Source organism: Salmo salar, chromosome 01 (assembly GCF_965601325.2).
Source record: "Salmo salar chromosome 01, fSalSal1, whole genome shotgun sequence".
NCBI classification, from domain to species: Eukaryota; Metazoa; Chordata; class Actinopteri; order Salmoniformes; family Salmonidae; genus Salmo; species Salmo salar.
Genome location: NC_138291.1, coordinates 38,227,626 through 38,255,529, shown reverse-complemented (window position 1 = coordinate 38,255,529; position 27,904 = coordinate 38,227,626). Strand labels below are relative to the sequence as shown.

The 27,904-nt window shown below is 42.6% G+C and overlaps 1 protein-coding gene across 3 annotated transcripts in view; it reads left to right on the top strand.

The window, feature by feature from the left end:
• The window catches only part of prkd1 (protein kinase D1), a 68,104-nt gene extending 46,572 nt beyond the window's left edge, over nucleotides 1-21,532 (top strand). For 2 of the 3 annotated variants that reach the window (XM_014192658.3, XM_014192691.3), the window contains 17 exons: nucleotides 1,851-1,982; nucleotides 2,597-2,760; nucleotides 3,179-3,202; nucleotides 3,452-3,656; nucleotides 4,388-4,465; nucleotides 4,899-5,085; nucleotides 9,147-9,270; nucleotides 12,067-12,144; nucleotides 12,612-12,900; nucleotides 13,154-13,206; nucleotides 13,636-13,708; nucleotides 14,007-14,113; nucleotides 14,404-14,565; nucleotides 15,028-15,126; nucleotides 15,940-16,252; nucleotides 19,822-19,907; nucleotides 20,313-21,532. In XM_014192658.3, the coding sequence (XP_014048133.1) occupies nucleotides 1,851-1,982; nucleotides 2,597-2,760; nucleotides 3,179-3,202; nucleotides 3,452-3,656; nucleotides 4,388-4,465; nucleotides 4,899-5,085; nucleotides 9,147-9,270; nucleotides 12,067-12,144; nucleotides 12,612-12,900; nucleotides 13,154-13,206; nucleotides 13,636-13,708; nucleotides 14,007-14,113; nucleotides 14,404-14,565; nucleotides 15,028-15,126; nucleotides 15,940-16,252; nucleotides 19,822-19,907; nucleotides 20,313-20,561 (2,423 nt within the window). In that variant the 3' untranslated portion in view covers nucleotides 20,562-21,532. The remainder of the gene's footprint in view (nucleotides 1-1,850; nucleotides 1,983-2,596; nucleotides 2,761-3,178; nucleotides 3,203-3,451; nucleotides 3,657-4,387; nucleotides 4,466-4,898; nucleotides 5,086-9,146; nucleotides 9,271-12,066; nucleotides 12,145-12,611; nucleotides 12,901-13,153; nucleotides 13,207-13,635; nucleotides 13,709-14,006; nucleotides 14,114-14,403; nucleotides 14,566-15,027; nucleotides 15,127-15,939; nucleotides 16,253-19,821; nucleotides 19,908-20,312) is intronic. The other variant, XM_014192675.3, reaches the window with a different exon arrangement.
• Nucleotides 21,533-27,904: the final 6,372 nt, after the last annotated feature.

The following is a 27,904-nucleotide window of genomic DNA, read 5'->3' as shown; positions in this document are numbered from 1 at the left end:
AGGCGAGTTTTCCTCCATTTCCGCTCGGCTGCCCGGAGCCCTGTTCTGTGAGCTCGTAGTGAGTCGTCAAGCCACGGAGCTGGAGGGGAGGACCGAGCCGGCCTGGAGGATAGGGGACAGAGAAAATCAAAGGATGCAGAAAGGGAGGAGAGGAGGGTTGAGGAGGCAGAATCAGGAGATAGGTTGGAGAAGGTTTGAGCAGAGGGAAGAGATGATAGGATGGAAGAGGAGAGAGTAGCGGGAGAGAGAGAGCGAAGGTTGGGACGGCGCAATACCATCCGAGTAGGGGCAGAGTGAGAAGTGTTGGATGAGAGCAAGAGGGAAAAGGATACAAGGTAGTGGTCGGAGATTTGGAGGGGAGTTGCAATGAGATTAGTGGAAGAACAGCATCTAGTAAAGATGAGGTCAAGCGTATTGCCTGCCTTGTGAGTAGGGGGGAAGGTGAGAGGGTGAGGTCAAAAGAGGAGAGGAGTGGAAAGAAGGAGGCAGAGAGGAATGAGTCAAAGGTAGACGTGGGGAGGTTAAAGTCACCCAGAACTGTGAGAGGTGAGCCATCCTCAGGAAAGGAACTTATCAAGGCGTCAAGCTCATTGATGAACTCTCCAAGGGAACCTGGAGGGCGATAAATGATAAGGATGTTAAGCTTGAAAGGGCTGGTAACTGTGACAGCATGGAATTCAAATGAGGAGATAGACAGATGGGTCAGGGGAGAAAGAGAGAATGTCCACTTGGGAGAGATGAGGATTCCAGTGCCACCACCCCGCTGGCTCGATGCTCTAGGGGTATGCGAGAACACGTGGGCAGATGAAGAGAGAGCAGTAGGAGTAGCAGTGTTATCTGTGGTAATCCATGTTTCCGTCAGCGCCAGGAAGTCTAGGGACTGGAGGGTAGCATAGGCTGAGATGAACTCAGCCTTGTTGGCTGCAGACCGGCAGTTCCAGAGGCTGCCGGAGACCTGGAACTCCACGTGGGTCGTGCGCGCTGGGACCACCAGGTTAGAGTGGCAGCGGCCACGCGGTGTGAAGCATTTGTATGGCCTGTGCAGAGAGGAGAGAACAGGGATAGACAGACACATAGTTGACAAGCTACAGAAGTGTTGTTTCTTGTATTATTGTCTCTTGTGTCTTTAGAGAACTGTTTCACTTTGATATCCTTTTTCTTCTGTCCTGATTTTCTCTTTCTTTTATTCTGTTAACTAGATATTCTTTGTTGTTCTTCGTTAGCTAGCTAGCTTCTTCCAAAAGAGTCCCTAGCAACTGCTTAGCAACTGGTAAACAATTCAGCTAGCTAAGATTACATTTACATTACATTTAAGTCATTTAGCAGACGCTCTTATCCAGAGCGACTTACAAATTGGTGCATTCACCTTATGATATCCAGTGGAACAACCACTTTACAATAGTGCATCTTAATCTTTAAGGGGGGGGGGGGGGGGTTAGAAGGATTACTTTATCCTATCCTAGGTATTCCTTAAAGAGGTGGGGTTTCAGGTGTCTCCGGAAGGTGGTGATTGACTCCGCTGTCCTGGCGTCGTGAGGGAGCTTGTTCCACCATTGGGGTGCCAGAGCAGCGAACATAAGATAACTACAATTTTAGGAAAAATAGTTATTTTTCAAAAGCCTATCTTCTTTGTTTGTTGCTTGTTTTTTCTCCTATTCAGTCTTGCAGTTTTCTTTTGCTTTTTTCCGATGTACTTCACTCTAAAAACCATGTAAATTTCAATATTTGTAGGAGCTCATTTTTCAGCTGCTGCTGCTCAAATTGGAGTTCCGGAATTTCAGGATTACATCTGGGGAATGTGAGGAACTGTTGAAATTGAACCATTGACTATTGTTGTTGACCTGTTCTAGCCTCTGCAACAGTGGAGGACTTCCAGATCCGTCCCCATGCCTTGTTTGTCCACTCCTACCGGGCCCCTGCCTTCTGTGACCACTGTGGAGAGATGCTGTGGGGCCTGGTGAGACAGGGCCTCAAGTGTGAAGGTAGGTACTGTACAGTAGGAGCCCTGGACTGCATCTCGAATGGCACCCTATTCCTTATATAGCGCACTACTTTTGACCAGAGCTCTGGTCAAAAGTAGTGCACTTTGTAGTGTAATAGGGTACAATTTGGGATGCAGCCCTGGGCCTATTTGAACACATTTCTTTAAGTTCCAGCCACTCCAACACTGTTAAGGAACTCTGTAAGAGAGAATTAGGGTACATGGGATACAGGCCACCAGGTGTACTCTAGTCTAAAGAGGTCTCCTCGGGGTTCATGATGAGCAACAAAGCCCCTGCTTGAGAACAATGTGTCTTCTGTCAGGCTGAAGTGGTAGTTGAAAAGGAGTGGATAGGTAGTGCAGAGTGGATGGAGGCAGACACAATAGCCTAGCATGTATAAAAGTTAGCAAGTACTTCTGTCTGACTGGAATGGTGGCCAGCTCATGAAGGAAACTCTCCCAAAGTTTCAACAATCCATGAATGACTTGGTCCATCAGATGATTCCTACTTAGTTCCATAAAGACAGTCTCTCACCAGTTTGATGCAAGTATAAAAATTACCACATTACACGTGAACTCACTTTTGCTCTGAAAACCGTCTGTTTTTCACCGAAGGTTGTGGTCTGAACTATCACAAGCGCTGTGCGTTTAAAATCCCAAATAACTGCAGTGGTATACGCAAGCGGAGGTTGTCCAATGTCTCTCTGACCGGCTTGACCACCCTGACCAACACACGGTCCAATGAGCCTTCGCCTTTCACCTCCGACGAGGCCTTACTGGTGAGTTTACCCCTGGTTACTGTGGGTCATCAGGAAGAGCCACTAACTCATGCCCAAGCTCACATGGGCACGGCAGCAGATACACACACACACACACACACACACACACACACACACACACACACACACACACACACACACACACACACACACACACACACCATAGATTACTACATGCCCTATGCATTCCCAACCTCCCAATGACAAATTGTTGGATTACAATGAGAGTCATGTTCCTACTATAAAGGACTTGATGTGATTCTGCAAGGCCTGTTGCTTGTTGTGTTCGTGATGAATTCTGTAGGAGCAGCTCTTTACTCAAGCAGCAGTCAGTCATGTTTGTGAATATCTGTTAGGTTTAACTCTGAACTCTCTCCTCCCTGTGTGTGTCCCTGTCCTCTCCTCGCTGCATGCTCAGTCTTCTGTCAATTCCGGCATGGAGGTAGGTACCCCAATACCCTGTCCCCATGTACTCCTGTATTAAACACTGCCATCACCTACTGCAGAGTCAATATGCCTATTCTCACCAGAAGCACTCTCTCTCTGTTTTTCCCTAAAGTGTCATATGCCCAAATAAGACAAAGAAGACAAAGAAAGGGGATTGAATAATATAATTGTAGTTTACGTAGTTGTTGCTTGTCATCTGTTACCTCCATGCCTACCATGTGCCTTGCCCTGCTACCCTCCACAGCAGAAGGCACAGTCAGACATCTTTCCTGGCAGAGAGAGAAGGTCCTCTTCCTACACCGGCCGGCCCATAGAGTTAGACAAAATCCTCCTGTCCAAAGTCAAGGTGCCTCATACCTTCGTCGTCCACTCCTACACACGCCCCACCGTCTGCCAGCACTGTAAGAAGCTACTCAAGGGCCTGTTCCGTCAAGGCCTGCAATGCAAAGGTACAGTAGGGCCTGGAGAGAGAGACTTGAGATCATGAACAGTTGACTGGTGGGGAGGGGGTGGTGATGCTGTAATACTGTGTGACTAACTTGTGGGCTTTTACCAGCTCAATATTTTCAGGTGGTATTATTTTGGGATATGTCGAGATTTGATTGTCACAGAGTTGGCAAAGCTAACAGATGGCAGTTGTTTCTCCCTCAAGCTTTATTTGTGACATCTTGAATAACGATTATGGTCTGATTTTTAGATAGCCCTGTAACCTGTATAATTACATGGTAATCACAAATGCAGCAACAGTGTTGTTACTACCGTAGAGATTCCATAATTCACAGATACTCTGTACTGTAATTCTATGGTTACTACAGTGTAGACAAGCAGTCATGTTGCTTTTATTTATTTTGCGGCCAAAAACATTTGTCCCTGAAATGATGGCTGGGAAATGTATATATATTTTTTTGCAGCCGTTGTTAGTGTATGTGTAGAGCTGTACTGTATATATACGACAGAACAGGGTGTAATAGTATCATATGAGAGACTGTTCATTAGGTACTCTAGCTGACAGATGTTTTTAGTCACAGTGCTATTATACAGGTTTCATGTGGATGTGCCAGCTATCTCTCTCTTTCCTTTATCTCTTTCCCTCTCCTCTAGCACACTCTATGTCTCTCTCTCTCACTCTCTCTCACACACATTCTCTCACACTCTATCTGTTTCTCTCTCACGGTTACAGATTGCAAATTCAACTGTCATAAACGATGTGCACCCAAAGTGCCAAACAACTGCCTTGGAGAAGTGTCTAAAAATGGAGGCAAGTCTCACTTTAGATAGTCATTATTTTGCTTTAAGTGTGGCAGATCTTTCCAACTAAGTGGTAGTCCATCTCATACATTTTTAACAGAAATGTCACAGAATTGAGATGTTTTTCTTTCATTTCTGCAGCATTTACTTCAGTTGTCAGAGACTGTAGAAAGTCAATCAAATAGAATACCAGCTGAATTCTTGGAAGTACCAGAATGTTCCTTGTAAATATTGACCAAATTAGGACTGTGAAATAACTTCACTGTTTTATTTTAAAATCTCTTCCACACTACCATTCTGATATTCTTAGTATTGTCCTCTTTTGGTTCCTTCTTTCTTCTTCTTTAAAAAACAGGTATTCTTTGGCGTACTTAATTTTCAACTTTTTTCTAATTCCTTGTGTGCGTTTCCACTTGCTGCTGCTCCTCCTCCTCCTCCTCCAGAACTACTGAGCCCAGGGGCGGAGTCTGATTTGGTGATGGGGCAGGGTTGTGACGACCACGACAGGAACAGTGGTCTCATGGATGACATGGAGGAGGCCATGGTGACTGACTGTGGCCTGCTGGAGGCTGGCCATGGGGAAATGGGAGATCTCCACGACCCAGAGGACGACTCCAACAGGGCTATAAGGTGATTGGCTGGGCCTAGGACTAGGCCAGAGGGACACCCCAATGGTCATAGTTCCTCTTACAATATCTACTCTAGCATACTGTTTAGAATGAAGCAATGTATTGGGAATTAGTATGCTGGTATGGGCATTGGAAAGTACCTTACTCTCAGGAGTGGAAGGATAATCATCTAGCCTCAACCACAACTTCATGTCCACCGCCCGGTTCAACCCTAGCCTCAACCACAACTCTAACCCTAGCTTCAACCACATCCCGGTTCAACCCTAGCCTCAACCACAACTCTAACCCTTGCTTCATGTCTACATCCCAGTTCAACCCTAACCTTAGCCTCAATCACAACCCTAACCCTTGGTTCATGTCCACATCCCGGTTCTATCCTTATCTTTGCTTCATGTCCACACCACGGCTTAACCATAGCCATAAACAATGTTCCTTCTAAGCTGCACGCAGTAGCCCCTTGACTGCTGTGCAACTCCCCGGGACTTCCGAGCAGAAGAGATGTCAGTCCACAGAGAAAAGCACGAGATTGAAGTTCACTCAACTTTTTAGAGCAGTGGTAACAACCGGTTGTTCGCGATCGACTGGTCGATCTCCAAACATTTCTGTAAAAAAGCCAATGATAAAGCCTTTTTTTTTTGTCTCGGGCTGCCGGTGGTAGGTGCACCCAATTCAGCTGCCCTACGCACCAGGTAGGCGGGCCCGGAGAGCAAATCAAGTGCACTATAAGGTCTACCGCTGGCCAATCGGATGATTACTGTGTCTGCAGTAACGTAGCAGGCATAAAAGCTACAGAAAAGTTGATACTGTGAGATTTCAAAATGTTTAAAACCACGACTAGAGAGACTGTCAACGAATACAGCAAAGAGCTGCTGCTTTTATGACTGCATTCATGTTTAAGTTCTTACTCAGCCATGTCAACACTTTGTATTCAACACTTTTATAAACCATAAAATGCGTGTTCTTCCTATTTCCACTCAGCGCTACAACAAGCAGTAATGAATGAGTAGGAAAGTGTATTGATAGGTTTGCATTGTTATAAGTGGCTTGGGACTTTAATATTGAGGAATATTTCACTTTTCATAGGAGTAACATGAATTTGTACATGAGGCAGAAATGAGGTGCGACTCAAGTTTCACTATCAGCTGGAAGACAGACATTTTTGGTCAGTGTCAGTGGGGGAAAGGGAGAGCGGAGGGATGTTGAGACAGACCCTCAGTCTGCTGCTTTCTCCCTCCACTGAGACTGGCCATCAGATGCAGGCACCATCAGCCCAGTAAAATAAAAAGAAAAAGCTAATCATTTAAATTCACTCATTCCGCTGTGCCTCACAAGTAACACAACAACGGATCTATTACCGGTGTGATCATATAGCCTACCTCCAATTTTGAAATATATTTCAAAATAATTCCCAAACAATGCATTGGCAGGGCAATTCAAGCAAAGCCAATATGCCCTGGTAATATATTGGGCCTATAGCATACTGCACAAACCTCATTGCTACAGTACTGTTTTTAATTGGTTAATGTTGCATAGGCTTACGTTTATTAAGTAATGTAAAAAAATCTGAGCAGTAGCTCTCGTCTTGCATTTTGACTCAGAAAGTGATCTTGACTCTTTACTGTTATAATTGTGATCGAATCAACACATTAGCCACTTTCAATGCAACATACCGAAATAAAACAAACGCAAGAGATTTTGTTGTAGGTAGAACGCATCAGAGTAGGATTTTATTGCATTGACATACGTGACTTGTACTCTATGCAGACCGGTGTGACATAACCAAATCATAGCTGCAGCAGGCCTATATGCAAATAAACCATTGCTATATATGGATCTGCACCATTTACTTTGAACTGGACTGTGTTTACAGCGTGAGTAGATGCACTTGTTTGGAGATAAAAGCAAGAGCTGCATGTATCCACGTGTGCACATTTTGTTAATATATTTTGCTAGTTAGTGAGTTATCAGCCCAGTTATAGATAATTTGTAGGCAGCAGTAGAGGAGTGATTGCTTCCTACAAGAGCACAAAATATGTACATTTCTAGACATTTGAAAAGCGAGTCAGGTAAAGAGCTTTTTTGTCTTAAATGGCGTTACGAATACTCTTTGGCCCTGCAGTCTAGGGGGGATGGCAACGAAACCCGTAACATAAATCATGCAAATTATAAGTGAAAAAGTAACAGTGAGAACAAGTAACCACAGACAACTACAATCTACCGTCAAACTCTAATGGTTTATTTATAAACACACAGTAATGGGGGTGTGAGAAAAGGGGCTAAGCTGGACCCAAACAAAGAAACAATAATCCAAAAACACCCCTAAGCTAGTCTTGCCTACTTCAATAACAGCTAGCTAACTAACCAAAAATACAGTGGGTGGTCCGCCCAGTTCTAACTAGGGTACTTAGACAAAGTATTCCTAAGGGTAGTGTATGCCCATGGGCAACTTGTCTTGGTACCCCCTTTTCCCACCAAACAAACAGTCAACACTAACCAAAAACAATACTCACAGGCTGACGGACAAAGTGACATGTAGTTGCAATACAAAAGAGAGATCAATACAGAAAGAGAGAGCTGCGGACCCAGAGAGAGAGAGAGAGAGAGAGAGAGAGAGAGATTGAGAGAGAATGAACACAAAGATTGATCTGGGGAGAAAACAACTGAATGGGTTTTTAAACCAATGGAAAGGGGCTGTGATAGGGTAAATGAAAAGGTGCAGGTGTCTTCTGATTAGTGACTGATTGGAGAATGATGATTGTCACCTGTGAGGGGAGAAGGAGAGAAAATAAACATACAGGATACACACAGGATACCTGTATCCGTAACAAATAGGCAGTTTTGTATTTTGAGACAAGCTTGAATAATTTAACCGTTATTTAACTAGGCAAGTCAGTTAAGAACAAATTATTATTTTACAATGACAGCCTACCCCGGCCAAACCTTCCCCTAACCCGGACGACGCTGGACCAATTGTGTGGCGCCCTATAGGACTCCCGATCACAGCCGGTTGCGATACAGCCCGGGATCGAACCAGGGTCTGTAGTGACGCCTTTAGCACTGAGATGCAGTACCTTAGACTGCTGCGCCACTCGGGAGCCCAAGTTCCCCTTTAACCCCAAGCTCCCGAGTGTTAAGTAGCCAATAGTCAGAGGGTAGCATAATTTGTCTGATTCTCTATAATAATGGGAATAAAAATGCATTTTATTTTGTAAAGCCGGTTTCTTGCATCAAACACAACATGTTCAGTCACCTCTGTCTCAAGGACAAGTGGATGAACAGTTTAATGTCAAACGCTGCATGTTTCTTTTCAATGTAGGCCTACATTGAACACCACACATTGGCTGCTACTGTAGGCTGAATGATAGAACAGCCATTTCCATGTTAAAATGTTGTCACGCTGGTATAAAGGATTTGGAGAAAGGCGCAGGAATACACAATAGGAGTTTTTAATACTCTCAAAACAAACACGTATACAAAAACACTGGGCTGTTCCCAAACGACACGGGACAATACCCGTAATACAAAATATATAAAGCATAACAGCTGCACCAACACATAGGTACTCACACAACCAACGGACATGGGAACAATAACCGACAAAGACAGAGGGCACATATATAACATACTAATCAGGGGAAATGGGATCCAGGTGTGTGTAATCAGACAAGACAGTCCGGGGTTGATGATAATGAATCCGTTCAGTGAAGCCTGGAAAGCCAGTGACATAGACCTCCGGAACTGGTGAACAGAATGAGCAGCAGTACCGGGGGGATCCGTGACAAATGTTATGTGATGCATTTTCTCCATTGTTTTTTAAGGCAGGCCACGCTGGTAGGCCTACATTATGATCAAATAGCCACAGTAGCCTACTTGGCCGCTGATAAAACTGTAACTTAAAGCGGGTACAGCCTCAGTGTTCACAGTTTGTGCTCATCAGACCTGAAATTTGCTCAGTGCTGAAAAAATTAGAGGGAACATTGGTCATAACCCTACCTGAGTCCTAATGTTAAGAAAAGCATTCACACCGCCAGAGTTTTATGTTTGACTTCCTTCATTCCAAAGCCCATCTACTAGCAACAATATCCCGCTGATGCGAGTGGTCCAGTCAGTCAAACACACCAAGAGGAAAAGCAGTAATGTCATGAAGGAAGGTTGGCTAGTGCACTTCACCAGTAAAGACACTCTGGTAAGTCTGATTGTCTTAATGTATTTTTGTCACATCAACTAATCAAAATTCCAGGATTTCTGGAAAACCAGAATTTGGGGGAAATTACTGGAATTTTGCAAAAATAATCTGACAACATGTTATAGACTTGATAATCTTTTCTTTGCTGTTTTTCTTTAATGTCTTGTATGTTTTGTGTATGTATATTTTGTGAATGTCGATTCACAGGGTTATTCGCAAGACAGTATTAGTACTGTGAGCCAACACTGTGTTACTTGTTACAGGGTTAAGACAGTATTAGTACTGTGAGCCAACACTGTGTTACTTGTTACAGGGTTAAGACAGTATTAGTACTGTGAGCCAACACTGTCTTACTTGTTACAGGGTTAAGACAGTATTAGTACTGTGAGCCAACACTGTGTTACTTGTTACAGGGTTAAGACAGTATTAGTACTGTGAGCCAACACTGTGTTACTTGTTACAGGGTTAAGACAGTATTAGTACTGTGAGCCAACGCGGTGGTACTTGTTACAGCAGCGTTTCTTAAAGTATTGGTCGCGACCCACCTGTTAATGGTGGGCGACGCAAATGTATAATTATTTCATTAATTACTGGAATTGATTTGGCCAAGTGCAACTGCGCTCTCTGCTCAGTTTGGCAGCTGCGCGAGTGGGAGAGGTTGAGGGAGATGCGCGTGTGCTTCGCGGTTTACCAGATCTTTTTTCTGCAGTTCGGTTGAGGATCACTCCGCGACCCACACGCTGCAGCGCTGTGGTTCAAGCCACTGACTTGTTATTCGCAGTCGCCATCATGAAACGGACTCATGCTAACCATAAGTTCTGACTGAGCTCAATCGTCATGAAACGCAAATACAGTGATGACTTTTTGTCTCTTTCATACAAACTTTGAGAAATAACGATGAGCGCCCACAATGTGTTTTGTATGGGGAAGTGCTTAGAAATGAGTCTCAAAACGAACAAATTAATAAAACAACACGACCAAACATACAGGCACAACATGACGGTAAACCCAGGGAGTTCTTTCAGAACAGGGCAGAATGCTTCAGGAAACAGTGCTTCGAAAGTGGAAAAGTAAGTCAACTAGCAAGGCATTGTTGTCATTTTATAACAGGTGACGATATGCAGAAATAAGGGAGTACTATTTCTCAGCAGGACGCGGTCTCCTGCCTGACTGAGAAAGCAGTAAATGTTCCGATCCAGTTTGGCACCACATACACCTATGCAAGTCAGGGTTCTCAAGTACAGAAACAGTGTCAATGTCAAAAACTGAGCCCAGAATAGACATGCTTGTTGAAAACTTCAACCAGCCACACACCTCATTAGGATTGTGTGTATGTGTGTGTTTTCTGGTCTACGTCTGTGTGATATGATCAATCAGTTTATTCCAGTTCAGAAAAAAAAAAGTATTTTAACAGCAACAGTTCCAACCTAGACTTTCTATGAACAATAATTTATACAGTAAGATGTACAGTAGGCCAGAATTTTTTTATCTGTACTGTTACATTTACATTTAAGTCATTTAGCAGACGCTCTTATCCAGAGCGACTTACAAATTGGTGGATTCACCTTATGATATCCAGTGGAACAACCATTTTACAATAGTGCATCTAAATGTTAGGGTTGCATGATCAAAAAGCCTGTGTGTGTGTGTTTTCTGGTCTACGTCTGTGTGATGTGAGTATCTGTTTATTCCAGTTCAGAATGAAATTATTTATTGTATTTTAACAGCAACAGTTTCAACCTAGACAGGTATGTAAGAGTGTTTAAATAAACATGAAAAGATATTTATGGGTATTTCGTTATTTGTTTTTGCCTATATTGCATTTTCTTTAGGCATAAAGGCAATGAAATATATCGATATTTACATATAGTTATGTATTTTCCTAAGCTTGGGTCCCAGGAAAGCACAGAATTTCTCATTTGGGTCCCAGGCTGAAAAAGTTTAAGAACCCCTGTGTTACAGGGTTATTAAGACAGTGTTATTACTGGGAGCCAACACTGTGGTACTTGTTACAGGGTTATTAAGACAGTGTTATTACTGGGAGCAACACTGTGGTACTTGTTACAGGGTTATTAAGACAGTGTTATTACTGGGAGCCAACACTGTGGTACTTGTTACAGGGTTATTAAGACAGTGTTATTTCTGGGAGCCAACACTATGGTACTTGTTACAGGGTTATTAAGACAGTGTTATTTCTGGGAGCCAACACTGTGGTACTTGTTACAGGGTTATTAAGACAGTGTTATTTCTGGGAGCCAACACTGTGGTACTTGTTACAGGGTTATTAAGACTGTTATTACTGGGAGCCAACACTGTGGTACTTGTTACAGGGTTATTAACAAGACAGTATTTGAACTGTGAGCCAACACTGTGTTACTGTAGGTCTATAGAGTACTGCATAGTATGTGCCGACCAACAGCCCATGTTTAATACATGCTCCATTAGTGTGTGTGATTGTTTGATAAATAATGACCGGTAAAGTATCAAATTCAATTGTAATACAAGAACATGGGCACCTCTCAAATCTGTTGTTCATGCTACCAGGTGATTTTATTGATACAAAGTTTCGACTATTTGGTCTTCACCAGGCATCCATGTTTTTCATGAGTTCACCTGTAACTCCAGTACCTGCAAAAAAAGTACTTCCAATCTGCTATGGGCACTGACCTACGGCATAATAGATGCTTATGAATAGATGGGAACCCCCAGAGATGGAACGCACCATGAACATATGGAATGTTGTCCCAGTCTGTGACAGCGGTAGTTAACAACGCTCTCGATCTGTTTCCACTACAGAGGAAAAGACACTACTGGAGACTGGACAGCAAATGCATCACGCTTTTCCAGAATGACACAGGAAGCAAATACTACAAGGTTGGAAATCAACTGTTTTGAAATCGATCAATTGAAATTGTATGTTGTATAGATTATTATGGGTGAAGGAGTGAATGAAATTCAAGAACTGAAGTTTATGCGAACAGATTTACTGTCATTTAGGGTATGAATAAGACAAGGTTAACATGCACAAGCACATGCAGTTTTACACTGTACTCCCTACAGATAAGCAGGTTGCAGTCACTTTGTCATATAAACATTGATGGAGAATTGATTTACAGTATAATGTCATTTGTTATGGCAAGAAATAGGCAGCCTGGACCATCAACACATTGATCAGATTGAAATATAAGTACTCTAACCACTACTGTTAAGTGTCTACATCAATCAAGTCACATTTATTTCAAAAAGCCCTTTTTACAACCGCTGTTGTCACAAAGCTCTTTACAGTAACTTGACCTAGACCTCAAACAGCGAAGAGCAATACTACCTCTGCTGTGTGCCAGGAAATTCCATTGTCAGAGGTGTTGTCTCTGGACCCAGCCAAGACCTTCAATCTGCTGTCTGAGGGCTCCAACGCCCACTGCTTCGAGATCGCTACAGCCAGTCTGGTCTACTACGTAGGGGAGAACCTGGCGAGGCCGGAGGGCCCGGGGAGCATGTCGGCCCACGGCAGTATGATGGTCAGTGGGGTCGGGCCGGACGTGGCCCGTATGTGGGAGATCGCCATCCAGCACGCCCTCATGCCCGCCATCTCAAAAGGACCGTCTCACGGGTCACGCCACGGTGGCCACAGTACGTATAAGCAGAATGAATTGGTTAGATTCTGGGATAGATTAAAGCTAATAGAAATGAATGGATTTGAATGGAAGCAACCTTGTCTTACTCAGCACCAGGGTTGCAAAATTCTGGTAACTTTTAAAAAAAAACTGGATTTTGGGAAAGTTCCCAGAATTTGGCAAACCTACTCAGCACTAGGGAGGAATACTCTCAAGGTTAAAATATGGAATACTCTTAAAGATATGATTAACATCTCTTACACCAACAGATGATGTTTCCGTCAGCATTTCAGTGTCCAACTGCCAGATTCAAGAGAACGTGGTAAGTAGGATTTGGTCTTACGTTATTTGTATGAGCCTTTGGGTATATTTTCATTTTCACTCAGATTTAGTGAGTATAATATTGCCGTAATGGAAGGTACATTTATAGTCACATTGGCTCCACATCTAGTTCATGTCTGCTTCTCGTGCATAGTTAGAGTTCTGAGTTGAGATCATCCCCTAAGTAGCTCAAATGGTGATTATTTTGATTACCCACTCAGCGAAGCAGTTGCCATAGCTACTGTCAATAATTAGTCACAGTACCACTGGTTATAATTGTATTTCTGGGAAAGTCTTCCAGACGTGTATGGGATTAGTGGGTATTAAGTTGCCAGATGAGAAGAGATAAAAGTGATTGTAGACAAATATTTCTGACAGTATACACTTGAAGCTTTCATTTAAACCATTGACTGGATTTTTACACCTACAGGATATCAGCTCAGTGTATCAGATTTTCCCGGATGAAGTCCTAGGATCGGGGCAATTTGGGATAGTTTATGGAGGTGATGCATTTGTACCACCTTGTCACACCGATAACCTGTAAAAAAAAAAAATTAAAATAAAATGAGGAACACATCCTTGATATCAGTTCTCTCCTGATCTTATCCTAGCAAAATATTTGCATGACCAAGGAGGTGTGTATTGTATTGAGTCATACATATAGTGCATTGCTATTAATCAGATCAAATGTCATCTTTTAAAAAAAGTATTTGAGATAATCATTAATTATAAGAAGTCACACCTGTATAAACATGTAACTTGGCTTTGATTTCTCCATAATATAATGTCTCCATACCACAGGAAAGCACCGAAAAACTGGCCGGGATGTAGCAATTAAGATCATTGACAAGTTACGCTTCCCCACCAAGCAGGAGAGCCAGCTACGCAATGAGGTCGCCATCCTTCAGGTAAACACACATCAGCACGCATGGCCCAGTGTGCTCTATGAAACATTTTTATTAGAAACATTACTATTTTTATCAGATTTTGCCAGACACAGTGTGTCTGGCAAAATTATGTTGAGCACATGACAAAACAACACCTAAAGACAAAAATAGAGCGAGGCTCTTGATATTTTGTCAGTACGTAGATAATGTAAATAATGAGGTAGTTATCATGACATCACAGTGGGTGTTTGGAGAGCCTGTCAAGCTCTCGGTCTGCTGCCTTTGAAAAGGTTTCTGTGTTTCATTACTAGAACCTGCATCACCCTGGGGTAGTGAACCTGGAGTGCATGTTTGAGACGCCGGAGCGCGTCTTCGTTGTCATGGAGAAGCTCCATGGAGACATGCTGGAGATGATCCTGTCCAGTGAGAAGGGGAAGCTGCCTGAACGCATCACCAAATTCTTTGTCTCACAGGTAAGCCTGGCTGACAACTGTTGTTGCTTGCAGAGAATGGACAGTTGTGCAGTAGCAGTGACACACGCACATACTGTATACAAACACAGTCAGTGAAGTGCGGCAGGTAGCCTCGCAGTTAAGAGCGTTGGGCCAATAACTGAAAGGTCGCTGGTTCTAATCCCAGAGCTAACTATGTGAAAAATCTGTTGATGTGCCCTTGAGCAAGGCACTTAACCACAATTGCTCTGGATAAATGACTATAATGTATGTGGCTTACAGGAATGCTTAATGTATTTTTCTGATGATAATATGTGTTTAATCATGTGTTGTTGCACATTTAATTATGATATGTAATGTATATATTTTTATTCACGTTTTGTGGTATATAATTGCAAATTACCAGATTTTATTTTTTATAATCCCTAATAAAAGTAATCATTCACTGTGTAGAAATAATTTAATTTCACCTATTTTTTTTAGATTCTTCAGGCTCTTCATCATCTCCACTTCAAGAACATCGTCCACTGTGACCTCAAACCAGAGAACGTCTTACTGGCGTCCTCTGACGCTTTTCCACAGGTAAGAAAACCTCCAGCTCAGCCTCCAAACAAGCCAAAACAGAAACATCAATTTCACAGACATAAACAGACGTAATCTCTCCTCTAAGATAAAGTGGCTGATTATGGCTACTGCACGCTCAGTGCCTCTACAATGTTCTATCCTCTTGATTTTAATGATACACTTCCAATGATGGTCCCCTTCTCTACATCGTCCTGTACTGTACTGTACTGTACTGTATCCTCTCTGCCAGGCGGAAGAGGACTATGAGTCACTGCCCTTTTAGGAATTTCCAGGCATCTGATGGGTGTAAAAACATATATGACATTTGTGTTATTTACAGCAAATATTTTCTGAAAGGGAAGGAGTCAGTTCTTGTATATCTGTTGTTCATTTCCCAAAATATGCTCTGCCAACATCACTGGCATCATCACACTGCTAAGAACTGCCATCTTGTGCAGTCTTGCCGAAGTCACTGTTTTGCTAACCTTCTGATGACATTCTGTAGCAACAGTAAATCGACTGTAGACCATATCATGTCCATGTCAAACAGACAGTGATAATTTGCCTTTTGCGTAAACCTTGCCAGCTGATCATTATAATGTCTGGAACAAACTGTGAAGGTGGATAAAATACAGGATGTTATGAATTAGCTTTCTCTAACAAGTGTAAGTTTGGCTAGACAACTACAGTACTGTTCCTCTAGTATGGAACCCTGGATTACCACCGTGTTTGAGTGAATACTGTGGCAGCGTAAGATTGACTAGCAGGAGGTTGTGTGGTAGTTGACTGTCAAACATGGCCGTGTCTCAAACTGCACCTTATTCCAAATAGAGTGGGGACGCACCTCATTTGAGGCGCACCTTATCTGTGTCTCAGGTGAAGTTGTGCGACTTTGGCTTTGCCCGCATCATTGGAGAGAAGTCTTTCCGTCGGTCAGTGGTGGGCACTCCGGCCTACCTGGCCCCTGAGGTCCTGAGGAACAAAGGCTACAACCGCTCCCTGGACATGTGGTCTGTGGGGGTCATCATCTACGTCAGCCTCAGCGGTACCTTCCCATTCAACGAGGACGAGGACATTCACGACCAGATCCAGAACGCTGACTTCATGTACCCACCCAACCCCTGGAAGAAGGTGTCCCCGGAAGGTGGGTGTCTGTCGAGCAGCAATGACTCATGCATTACTGTGATTACTGTAAACTAACATTTTATATAGTTGTATGAGAGAGAGAGAAAGAGAGAGACTCTTTGACTTTTTGTCTTTCTTTAATGAAACATTCTCCTTTCATTAAAACCTCACCCCCCCCCCCCCCCCCCAAAAACAAAAAACTAAAATATCTCCTGTACTGCATACCATACTCGCCTTACAAAACAACACCACACATCACAATGACCAAAAACCTCACCACTTCTACAACTGTATATCCAAACCATCTTCCCCAGCTGTACAGACAGCCCCCCCAACACACCATATCTCCTGAAACATCTCCACACTTTTTATTCTTTTATAGAACTCGAATTCCACACTAAGGCACGTAGAGACCATCCCATTAAATAATAGTAAAGGGTCTGTTATCCCTCCACCTTTGACCCTGTTCCTCCTTGTTAGCCAAATAGCCAACTTTGCCTGAGCAAACAGAAAATTCAACAACACACATTTGGCCTTCTCCTTATTTGAATACCTGTATCTCATTATAAACATCGCGACAGTAAAACCCACCCCTAAACCTCTCACACAGATATTAATGGCATTAACCTGGCTCACACAGAAAACACATGAATCACAGTTTCACTCATAACACAGAAAGGACACACCTGTCCAACTCCCGGTTCAACCTGTGCCAACCAGCTGTTAATGACCAGGGCTCCATGTAGAACCCTCCACTGGAGGTCCCCTGACCTCTTTGGTACTGGGGGTTTGTAGAGCCCCCTCCATCTAAAACCCATCATACTCTCCACCCCACATACCCCCTGCCACTGATGTGCCTTCACTCCTGTTAGGCTGCTAATGTTCCTTACCTTAATGCAGAGGTTGTAGAGGGCTTTACCTCCCACACCCCTCAAATTCCCCCAGGCTCAGAGTGTTAAAATCTAACAAGTCCTCCAGACCCCCTTGCCAGTCCCCAGTCTCTGCAAACATTGGTGGCCCCTCACCCTTTGGCCGCTCAAACACCCCCCTTACCGGCTCAGACAGTGCCTCCTGGACCTCCTCCAGGAATCTCTCCAGCAGCCTAAGAGACTTTATTCTTGTTTGTTGTGCCAGGACTTCCGGGGTTTTCCACCCCTCCTCTCCCAGCAGTCGCAGGTCACCCAGCCTTAGTAAACCCGCTGCCATCAGTTGCCTCTGCAGGGTGGCCGACTGAACCAATCTCAAAGGGATGGCTGGGTTGTGGAAGATAGGCTCCTCCCACACCCACAGCCCAGGCTCCACACCCCCTTCTCGTGTGGGCCTTAATAGCTCCCAGGCCCTCAGCACTGCAGAGTAAAAGTCTGAGAGACCTGCTGTACTCAGCCTCTCCAGCTCCATGAGGAACAGCTCCCAGTCCAACTCTAATCCGCCAGCTCTCCTCAGCAGCGCGCATGCTGGTTCCCTCCAGCCGACATCAGTATGGTACAGCTGTGTCTGCTCTGCCTTTAGCCGGAATGCAGCCACCCTGCTCTTCAGTTCCACCAGGCCATGTCCTTCGTGGACGGACAGGTACACTACAGTTCAAAAGTTTGGGGTCACTTAGAAATGTCCTTGTTTTTGAAAGGAAAGCACATTTTTTGTCCATTAAAATAACATCAAATTGATCAGAAATACAGTGTAGACATTGTTAATGTTGTAAATTACTTTTGTAGCTGGAAACAGCTGATTTTTTTATGGAATATCTACATAGGCGTACAGAGGCCCATTATCAGCAACCATCACTCCTGTGTTCCAATGGCACGCTGTGCTAGCTATCCAAGTTTATAATTTTAAAAGGCTAATTGATCATGAGAAAACCATTTTGCAATTATGTTAGCACAGCTGAAAACTGTTGTGCTGATTAAAGAAGCAACTGGCCTTCTTTAGACAAGTTGAGTATCTGAAGCAACAACATTTGTGGGTTTGATTACAAGGTCAAAATGTCCAGAAACAAAGAACTTTCTTCTGAAACTCATCAGTCTATTCTTGTTCTGAGAAATGAAGGCTATTCCATGCAAGCAATTGCAAAGAAACTGAAGATCTCGTACAACGCTGTGTACTACTCCCTTCACAGAACAGCGCAAACTGGCTCTAACCAGAATAGAAAGAGGAGTGGGAGGACCCGGTGCAGAACTGAGCAAGAGGACAAGTACATTAGAGTGTCTAGTTTGAGAAACAGATGCCTAACAAGTCCTCAACTGGCAGCTTCATTAAATAGTACCCGCAAAACACCAGTCTCAACGTCAACAGTGAAGAGGCGACTCCGGGATGCTGGACTTCTAGGCAGAGTTCCTCTGTCCGGTGTCTGTGTTCTTATGTCCATCTTAATCTTTTCTTTTTATTGGCCAGTCTGAGATATGGCTTTTTCTTTGCAACTCGCCTCTTCACTGTTGACTTTGAGACTTGTGTTTAGCGGAGGCATAAAAGCCAAGGCTCTTATGTCCCAAATCCCCACACTCAAAGCACCGTAGACTATCTGTGTTGACAAACCATGCGTTGAGGCCCTCCCCATGCCTCACTTTAAAATGCACATTTAGCTGTTGCTCATTGTTATTCAGAAACATGAAAACTTGCCTCCAGAACGAAACAACATGCTTAACGGCATCTGCCTGAAAACCTGCAGACAGTACATGAAACCCGCTAGCAAACTTATCAAACCGTCTCAGTTCTTTCCGGTTTTGATCAACCGTAATAAACGGAGGCAAATTAGCGATTACCACTCTAGTGGAAGGACTCGACAGGAGAGAAATCGGCACCAACACATTCCTTACAAATATTCCCCTAGCCATCAGCCTACCCACCAAATTCACTCTTTTCATGAACACAACCACAGCTTTGTTCGTTCTAGTTACGGAATGTATAAATTCAGCTCTTACCTGTTCACCGACGGCGAGCAGAACCTCTTCCACCTTAATTCCATTTTCAGGAACACACCTGAATCCATGCTGTCACAACAGCGTCTCCTTTGTGCTGGGCTGCGAAGCCATCGCGCACACCACACCTTCCAAACCACAGGAAACTAAAACTCTGTCCTCTTTCTCCCTAACTTTGAAAAAACAAACAGTGTGTAAACTAACAGTGTGTTACCCCTCCACCATAGAAAAAAAAAAGAGAGAGTGTGTGTGAGAGAGAGAGAGAGAGTGTGTGTGTGTGTGTGTGTGTGTGTGTGTGTGTGTGTGTGTGTGTGTGTGTGTGTGTGTGTGTGTGTGTGTGGGAGAGAGTGTGTGTGTGAAAGAGAGAGAGAAAGAGTGTGTGTGTGTGTGAGAGAGTGTGTGTGTGAGAGAGAGAGAGTGTGTGTGAGAGAGAGAGAATAAATTCTTGTTGCTGCCTATTCATGTGCATAATGCCAAGCGATCCCTGGTACTATAGAGGAGGGCCTCAAGGTCAAGAATCCCAACTGGGGCTCAGAGAGCCATGACCCCTGAAATAATCTTAACATGATGTTTGCTTTGCTCATTAGCCCTTACATGGCTCTGAAAGGGGCCTGCGCTAAATCCTCCAGGTTTCCCACCATGAGTTATCCTCTGACAGCCTGCTTTGTTGTTCCAGCAATTGACCTCATTAATAACTTGCTGCAAGTCAAGATGAGGAAGCGCTACAGCGTGGACAAGTCTCTCAGCCATCCGTGGTTACAGGTAAACCTTACTCTGAACTTAACTAGACATTTAACAGACATTATTACAGATATGGAAACAAGTCTCTAAGCCATCTGTGACTACAGGTAAGCTACCGCTCATCTCCAAATGAGAGATTTAAAAGACAATGTAGCAAATAAAAAAGGTAATGTATATATCACAAAGGAGTAAGAATAGTTAATACATTTGGACAAGTCTCTCAGCAAGTCCTGGCTTCAGTAAGTCTCTCAGGCATCCCTGGTTACACGTATGCCCTACAGGAAGAGAGATGTGAGAAAGGAGTTTGTCCTCCAACAGCTGCAAAAAGTCGCATTTATAACCCAATTGACACAATCACATGAAAACAATTGATGCCGTAGGCTAATGCTAACTACTGTGCCCCTCTGCTAATGATGTCCTTCTCAGGACTACCAAATGTGGTTGGATCTGCGCAGCCTAGAGTGGAAGATGCACCAGCGCTACATCACGCACGAGAGCGATGACACCCGCTGGGAACGCCATGCCGAGCAGCACGGCCTGACGTACCCTGCCCACCTGGTCAACCCGCACGCCGACGTCAGTGAGGGGGTGGAGCCTGAGTCGGAGGAGGTGGACACTATGACGGCCCTCAGCGTTAGGGTCAATAGTGTAAACGCTGGGCTGCTACCCCATTAAGAGTTGGCATGCTGCAGTACTGTACACTGCTGCTGCCGCCCACTTTAGAGCCTGCTCACTCCCTCCACAACACATCACAGCACAACGGACTGACTGACCCCTCCACTCCCAGCCAGGAACTAGGAGCTCGATATCCAAACCCCGCCTTTAAACTAACTGCCTAACGAACAAAGAATCTAATTTCCAATAGTCTGTATAGGAGTTAACCAGGTGTATTGCCTAACTGCTTAATGTAAGTGAATCTAATTACTAATACTGTAATACTCTGGGTATGAGTGATCATCCAGGTGTACTGCATATTAATTCAACAGCAGCAACCAATCACTTCAAAAAGCATTTTTCATGATGATGTGGCCGGTGACACTTTGCTTCTTGAATGTCCAATATCTTGAAAACTTGACTGCTGACATCCGAAACATTTTGGGACTAGTTTTGGAGTGGATTTCCACTTGAATTCAACAGCAGCAACCAATCCCTCCAAAAAGCCAAATGATTTAGTCAAAACTAAATGATGTGATTGGGTGCAACCCAACGAGAGAGCTCAGGACAAACCTGTGCTACTCAGAGTGAGAACAGATATTATTATTATTACTACTATTACTAGTATTATTACTAAAGTATGATGAAAATTCACCTAAAACCAGTAAAGCTGGATGGTGGAAAAACAAAGACCGAGAGGGGAGGGGTGATACCCCATTGTAGGCTGGAAGTGTGTGGAGACAGAATCCTGAGGCCTGGATACAGAGAAACAGTGAAGGTAGAATACCTGTAAGCATCAACAGCTAGCTGCTTTTCTAGTCTAGTGTTGAAACTGTTCATGATGTGATGCTGAATGTTGAATCGTATGTGGCTACTGTACAGTATGCTTGTGCTCTTTGCGCAATTGCAACCAGCCTTTAATGCATTATTGCCTGCAGGGAAGAAATTATTTTCTCTGGCTACATATTTAAATAAAGATGTTTGAAAGCAGATATGTAAGTGTTTACTAACTCAGATTATTTTTTATGGTTTGTGAGTTTGCTTTAGTATAAACCCTTATTCATCGCCTAATGCCTTATATTCTGCCCTACATTTTGAGGACACTGGCCACGAGTTTTTAAGAACATTGTTAACAAATTGCAAGTTATTTAAAACATGTCACCCATACTCACGCTGCATCTTCATCCGTAGTTTAGGGGAACTGCATGAAGAATGAGAATGGGAGAATCATGGAGAAAGATGAGGAAATAAGATGAGCGAAACCATTATTCACTTAGAGATCCATGTTGAGATTGCATTTATCTGATTGAGAGGGAGGACAATCAAAATTGGATGGTTGATTTGATGTATAGACAAAGGCCTAGGTCGGTTGGGTGATTCATTTGGGGGGACTGATTCATAATCACGTTAAAAAGCAAGATATGTTATTTTTGTATTATTTGAACTATTTAAGTTATCCATTTCATACTGTAGAGACGAAGGCAAAGAATACGTAGGTGGTTTATACAGGCACATTTAGAAGTTAACACGCACTGTTGAATGTACAGCCATTTCTATTCTACCAGGAGATGGCGCTCAATACAAAATGTTTCCCGTTTTAGCCAATGGATCAGTGTCCATGTATACCTATTATGTGTTTATTTGGACAACAAGGGCCACAAGAAAAACATACAAAATTAAGAAATACACTAAATGAAAACAAATATGTGTTGATATTAGCCACATGCATTCCATGCATGACAAAAACAATATTCTATTTTGACAAAACAAGTACCGGCCTTGTGATTTAGCCCCTGATTTGCGTAGCATAGCATACTATTGTAGGCTATACTCAAATAGCCAACTGCAAAAAAATAAGAACGGCAGTGAATACTTCAAGTAAAATAATTTGCAAACACTACGCCATGTAGCCTATATTTCTATCGAAAGGGCATTATTAACTCAACAAGAGCGAAGTGCATCCTTTTTACTTGCAGTAATATTAGTCTGCTGAAACTACCATAAACTTAAATGACCAAATTCATTTGAGAGTATGATAACCATGCAGCGCAATTCATTTGCTTTATTTCATATTTCTGTTGAACATAAACGAATGCAGTAGGCAATCTGTGCACTTCCCCCGCATATTTGTCCAAATAGCGGAAGAGGTTTCACACCTTGCCATCTGAAAGCTATAGATGCATGATTAGATTAAAGATTTGCAAAATCATCATTAGCTATGTGGCCTATCGAGAGAGAGAAAAAGGCAGCAGCCCTCTTCTCTTTATAAGATAAGGTTGGCTTTTGAACGCATTAATAATTAGGATCCTTGACTTATTAAGAACATTATTACAAACATATCACAAATAGCATACTGTAGCCTATATCCAATAAGAGTCCATGGAAATACAGCAATACATATTTGGAAAGGCAGGATATTCACTTGTTATAGCTGTAGGCTATAGCCTACTTTCGGTGTGCACTACGCACGATTTCTCTTGTATAACCCAACGGAAATTACAATTTAGTCTCAGCAGTGCTTGACTTGGACTGAAATAGGTTCCGGTACTCATTTTGGGTGCCGTTGCTGTTTATATTTAGGTGTAGGAGCGCCACACTACTTTTTAGCTAATATTCTATAAGAGGAACAGGAGCTCTAGCAGTAGAAAATGTGAGGTGCCGGTACTCAGCTCCGGTGAGCTCCTGCCCAAGTCAAGCACTGGTCTCCCGAGGATTTAATTAAGCGCCGAAATGTTCAATATGACATTTTTTATTGTACTAGTCTACTATGGTTCTTATTAGCAACTGTATTATCGTTAGTGTTATTATTTCTAAATAATAATAATGTAACTGATTGTATTTATTATTATTAGGCTACATTATTATTAACAATGTTATTTTGGTTGCTGTTATTAGAATACTATTATTGTTATTTAAATATCCTAATATTCATACTATTATTTTTAAATAAGATTTACTAGTTAACAATTATAACATGATAATTATATTTCTATGGCGGGAAAAAGCCACAAATAAACAATAATTGTAATATTGTGTCATAGTCTAGTCTTAATCACAGCGCGCGCGCAAACCAAATAAAAGAGAACCAAACCGACATCTCAATAATGATAATCAAATCAAACCGGGAAAAAAAACGATGCAAAGGATGGAAACAATTTATAGGCCCTACTAGTAACTGAAAATGTCACGTCGAATAGCCCTCATCTGTAATGACCCCGTGTCTGCAAAAATACATAAATCAATCAAATTCACATAAAAGTCATGTATTAGCTTAATCTGCATATTCTGTTTGCACTGCAGAGGTTTGTCACATTTTATTCAAAATAGAAGAGAGCTGTCGACAACGTTTATTTTCTAGCGGGTTGTATGATGGATTTGCAGGAGAAGAAATGTAGTCGATATGCTAATGAGTAATCACAAGTTCTACCGATGATAAACCATATGTTCTGTTTCCGGAGAAAACATGGGATTGTTGCCTTAGTAACTCGTTTATTCATCCTGTCACTGTTGGCACAAATAATTCTGCCAAGAGGAAAACAAATGGAAGAACAGTTTACCACATCTAAATTATTTAGTACTTCTGTTAGACGACAATAAAGAAAACAGACAAATACTCCTACTCCACCCAATTCCATGTTTGCACACAGAAAACAACAAAATAAAAGACTCTACGTGCATAAAGTAAATTAATAGCCACAAAACGTCATTATCATCAAATGTGGAATTGTTATAATAAACCATCCATTTGCAAGACGAGGAGGGCATGTCCATTTTGAGAACATAGCCTACCAACCAAACGACACTTCTTCATGTAGGCTAGGCTACACTGAACTACAGCAGGTGGTCTGCCTTTCTCTCCCTGCACCGTTTAGTGATGGCTTTGATTCCTCGTCTGATATTGATTTTGTGTCAGGACTGTTTTCCTTTCCATGTCGGTCCCAAAGGATCATTTGAAAAGAGTTTCTCAACTTTGAATATAGAATGCTTGGTGACCATTAATGCGTCCGTTGGTGTTTATTTGACACAACAACACACGTACATTTATAGATCTGTTGTTTCCCTATGAGCGCGGGACTATAGCGCCTGGGCTCATGAACCCATGCGGACGTAGCGAACCCATTAGCGCGCGGAATAGTGTGGTGTTGAGTAGATAGCAGGTTGCGGTCTCAAGAATGTACACCTGCAGTTGTACTCTGCCCTCTGTCACTCTGCAAATCCAAACACATTCCTTACAACAACCGTGGCTGCAGCGGCCAGTGAGCAACGGCAGCATGAGACAACTTTTCAAGCGAAACTAACTCCGCTATAAACAGACCTTTAACACACACAAACATTGCCTACAGCTAACACTGAGTTTTAAACCACACTCCTCTTTAAATAGCCTATCACAGGGAGCAAATATATTTATTTAGCCAAATTAAAGTTTTTTTCATCTTCTTTCTTTTCAGTTTGTAGGCCTAATTCGTGTCAACAACTTGCACTCGGACGTACATAAAGTGAGCTCCAGAAGTATTGAGCTAGTGACACATTTTTTGTTGTTTTGGCCCTGTACTCCAGCACTTTATATTTGAAATGATACAATGACTATGAGGTTAAAGTGCAGATGGTCAGCTTTAATTTGAGGGATTTTCAAACAAATTGGGTGAACCATTTTGAAATTACAGTATGTTTTGTACATAGTCGTCGTCGTTGTCGTCGTCGTCGTCGTTTAGTATTTATCCATATTCCTAGCATGCAATGATTATATAAAGCTTGTGACTACAAACTTGTTGGATGTATTTACTGTTTGCTTTGGCCCAATAGAAATAAATGGTAAATAATGTATTGTGTCATTTTCGAGTCACTTTTATTGTAAATAAGAATAGAATATGTTTCTAAACACTTCTACATTAATGTGGATTCTACCATGATTATGGATAATCCTGAATGAATCGTGAATATGATGAATGAGAAAGTTACATGCTCACCATTACAATAACGGGAGGTTAGTTACTTTTGGTGGGGTAACGAACAGAACCAAAACAACAAAAAATATGTCACTGTCCCAATAATTTTGGAGCTCACTGTATGCCTATTGTAAGATTGTAGGCCTGTGCTATTAGCCTATGTCATAGATTGCATCTGTTGATGTCTGCTATACAGTTATTTACTCTATGTCATTTAGATATAGGCTCTAAAACTGTCAGCTGGTTGGTCTAATTATTTCCTTTTCACTTGAATCAGAACGGTGCTTACATTTGAACAAATTAAAAGTGAACCCCGTTCTCTGCATTAAGTGGCTCAGCGGTTTAAGGCACCGCATCAAGAGGCATCACTACAGACACTGGTTCGATTCCAGGCTGTATCACAACCAGCCGTGATTGGGAGTCCCATAGGGCGGCGCACAATTGGCCCAGCGTCGTCCGGGTTTGGCCGGGGTAGGCCGTCAATGTAAATAAGAAATTGTTCTTAACTGACTTGCCTAGTTAAATAAATTAAGCTTTTATTATACCCATCGGCATATAACTTCCTGAAAATGACGACATTTGATAGGGATCTGTCTTTATAAATAATACACTCATTGCCACTTTATTGGGAAACAAAAATATGTTTTAATCTGTTTGCATTTGAAATATTAAGTACAATATGACAACACACATTCTTGCATGGAATAGGCCTATTTATTTATCTGTCTGCAGAAGAGGAAATATATTTTAATATAAGTTTCACAAATGAAACATACTTTTCCAATAACTATAGCCCTAGATGTTGCTAGGTCGTGCACAAGGAGTGTGTAAATACATATCTAAAGTATTACAGACATTGGGTTCCAATTGAAACCAGAAATAGTTCAACTAAAGAACCTGACATTGAGACAAATTGAATGAATAACCCTACAAATCACACACTCCACATTGGATGTTCTTAATCAAAATATATTACATCAATTAAACATTCCATCCCTTCCAATTATTCAACAGAATCAACTAAATAAAATGACTCCTCCAATGGCCCTGAATCACATTTACTCTCTCAATGCTTGTGTAATTTATGCCCTAGGTCTGGAAAAAGAGTGGCAAATAGTTTTTAATCTAATAACGACAATTAGTTATTAGAATTAGTCGAACTTTATAGCATACACAGATGGAATACCTAATGCCATTAGAGGGAGCCTGAGGTTTGCTAAATTGGGTTGGGTAAGGGGAGGGGCACACAATCCACAACGGCACATTTTTTTTAAAGCTGAACCTTGCACTTTGCCTCACACCCACTGAGAAGCCCTTCAGATATTGGAGTTGGAGGGCTGAAGTCTTTGTTCCACATCCTGGTCAGTCCTCCGTCCCGACAGCTAGGCTGCCAAATGATTGTTGGAGTGTCTACTCTCTTTAATATTCCTGCAATATTGCCATCCCCTTAGTCAAAACTTAAACTTAAATCAATAAATGTATCCTCTGGATGCCCCATAGGGAGCAGTTCAAGTTCTACAAATTAGGATAGCTAAATATTATGATAACCTTTTCCATCTTAATTTGCAGTGGAGTCTGAACACATGCTAGGATCAACATCAATTACTGTGCAACATTTCAAGTGCATGGTTCATGGAAGTGTCAGGGAGTTAGCGGTGCGGAATGCTGGGTCCCGGGATAGGGGCTGGGATGGTATCAACCTTGCTGCACCGCACTGTGTCAGAGAGCATCATGGGAACTTATTTAGGCCAAACACAAATGTGCTGTTGTCTGTATCCACTGCAGGCTATTGTCTTTGTGCGGGTAGAGAAAATCTGAAGTCATGAAGCAATTTTCCTGTCAATTCATCTTGAGACAGATTCACATACGCATGTTCACAGGCTTTTCTCTCCCGTCTCCCTCAAGGTCTGTTTGCCTGGGATTTCACACTTTGCCTGTTTATGCTCATATGATTGTTTGTTATGTTACTGCTAGCTGTTTGGTAACAGAGTAGTTAAGAGGCTCACATAGAATTTCCGTGCTGATCGCTCAACGTTCACTCTGCTGCAAAATGTCTCTGTTTCTGACTCTGGCTAGAAGAGAGAGAGAGATAGGCCTATAGATAAAAAACCCTGATTATTCCATCGTACTCTCCTAGAAGTTGTTGGACTAAGCTATTTTGGGTCATCACTTCTCTCTCTCTCTCCGGCTGCCAGTGCAGAGCCACCCGGCGAGCGAGAAGCCCCTCTGTGTCTGAAATGTAATAGTTGGCATCAATGGGCACAACCTGCCTTGCACGCAAGGGGCCAGGAGCAGAAGTGGTCGAGCAGGGAAGCATTTCCCTTATTTCCCCCACCAACACCGTCCACCACCACTACAGCAAACTCTGTGCAGTTACACCACTAACACTGCGACGTCCCTGTGTGTTTGCGTTAAGCG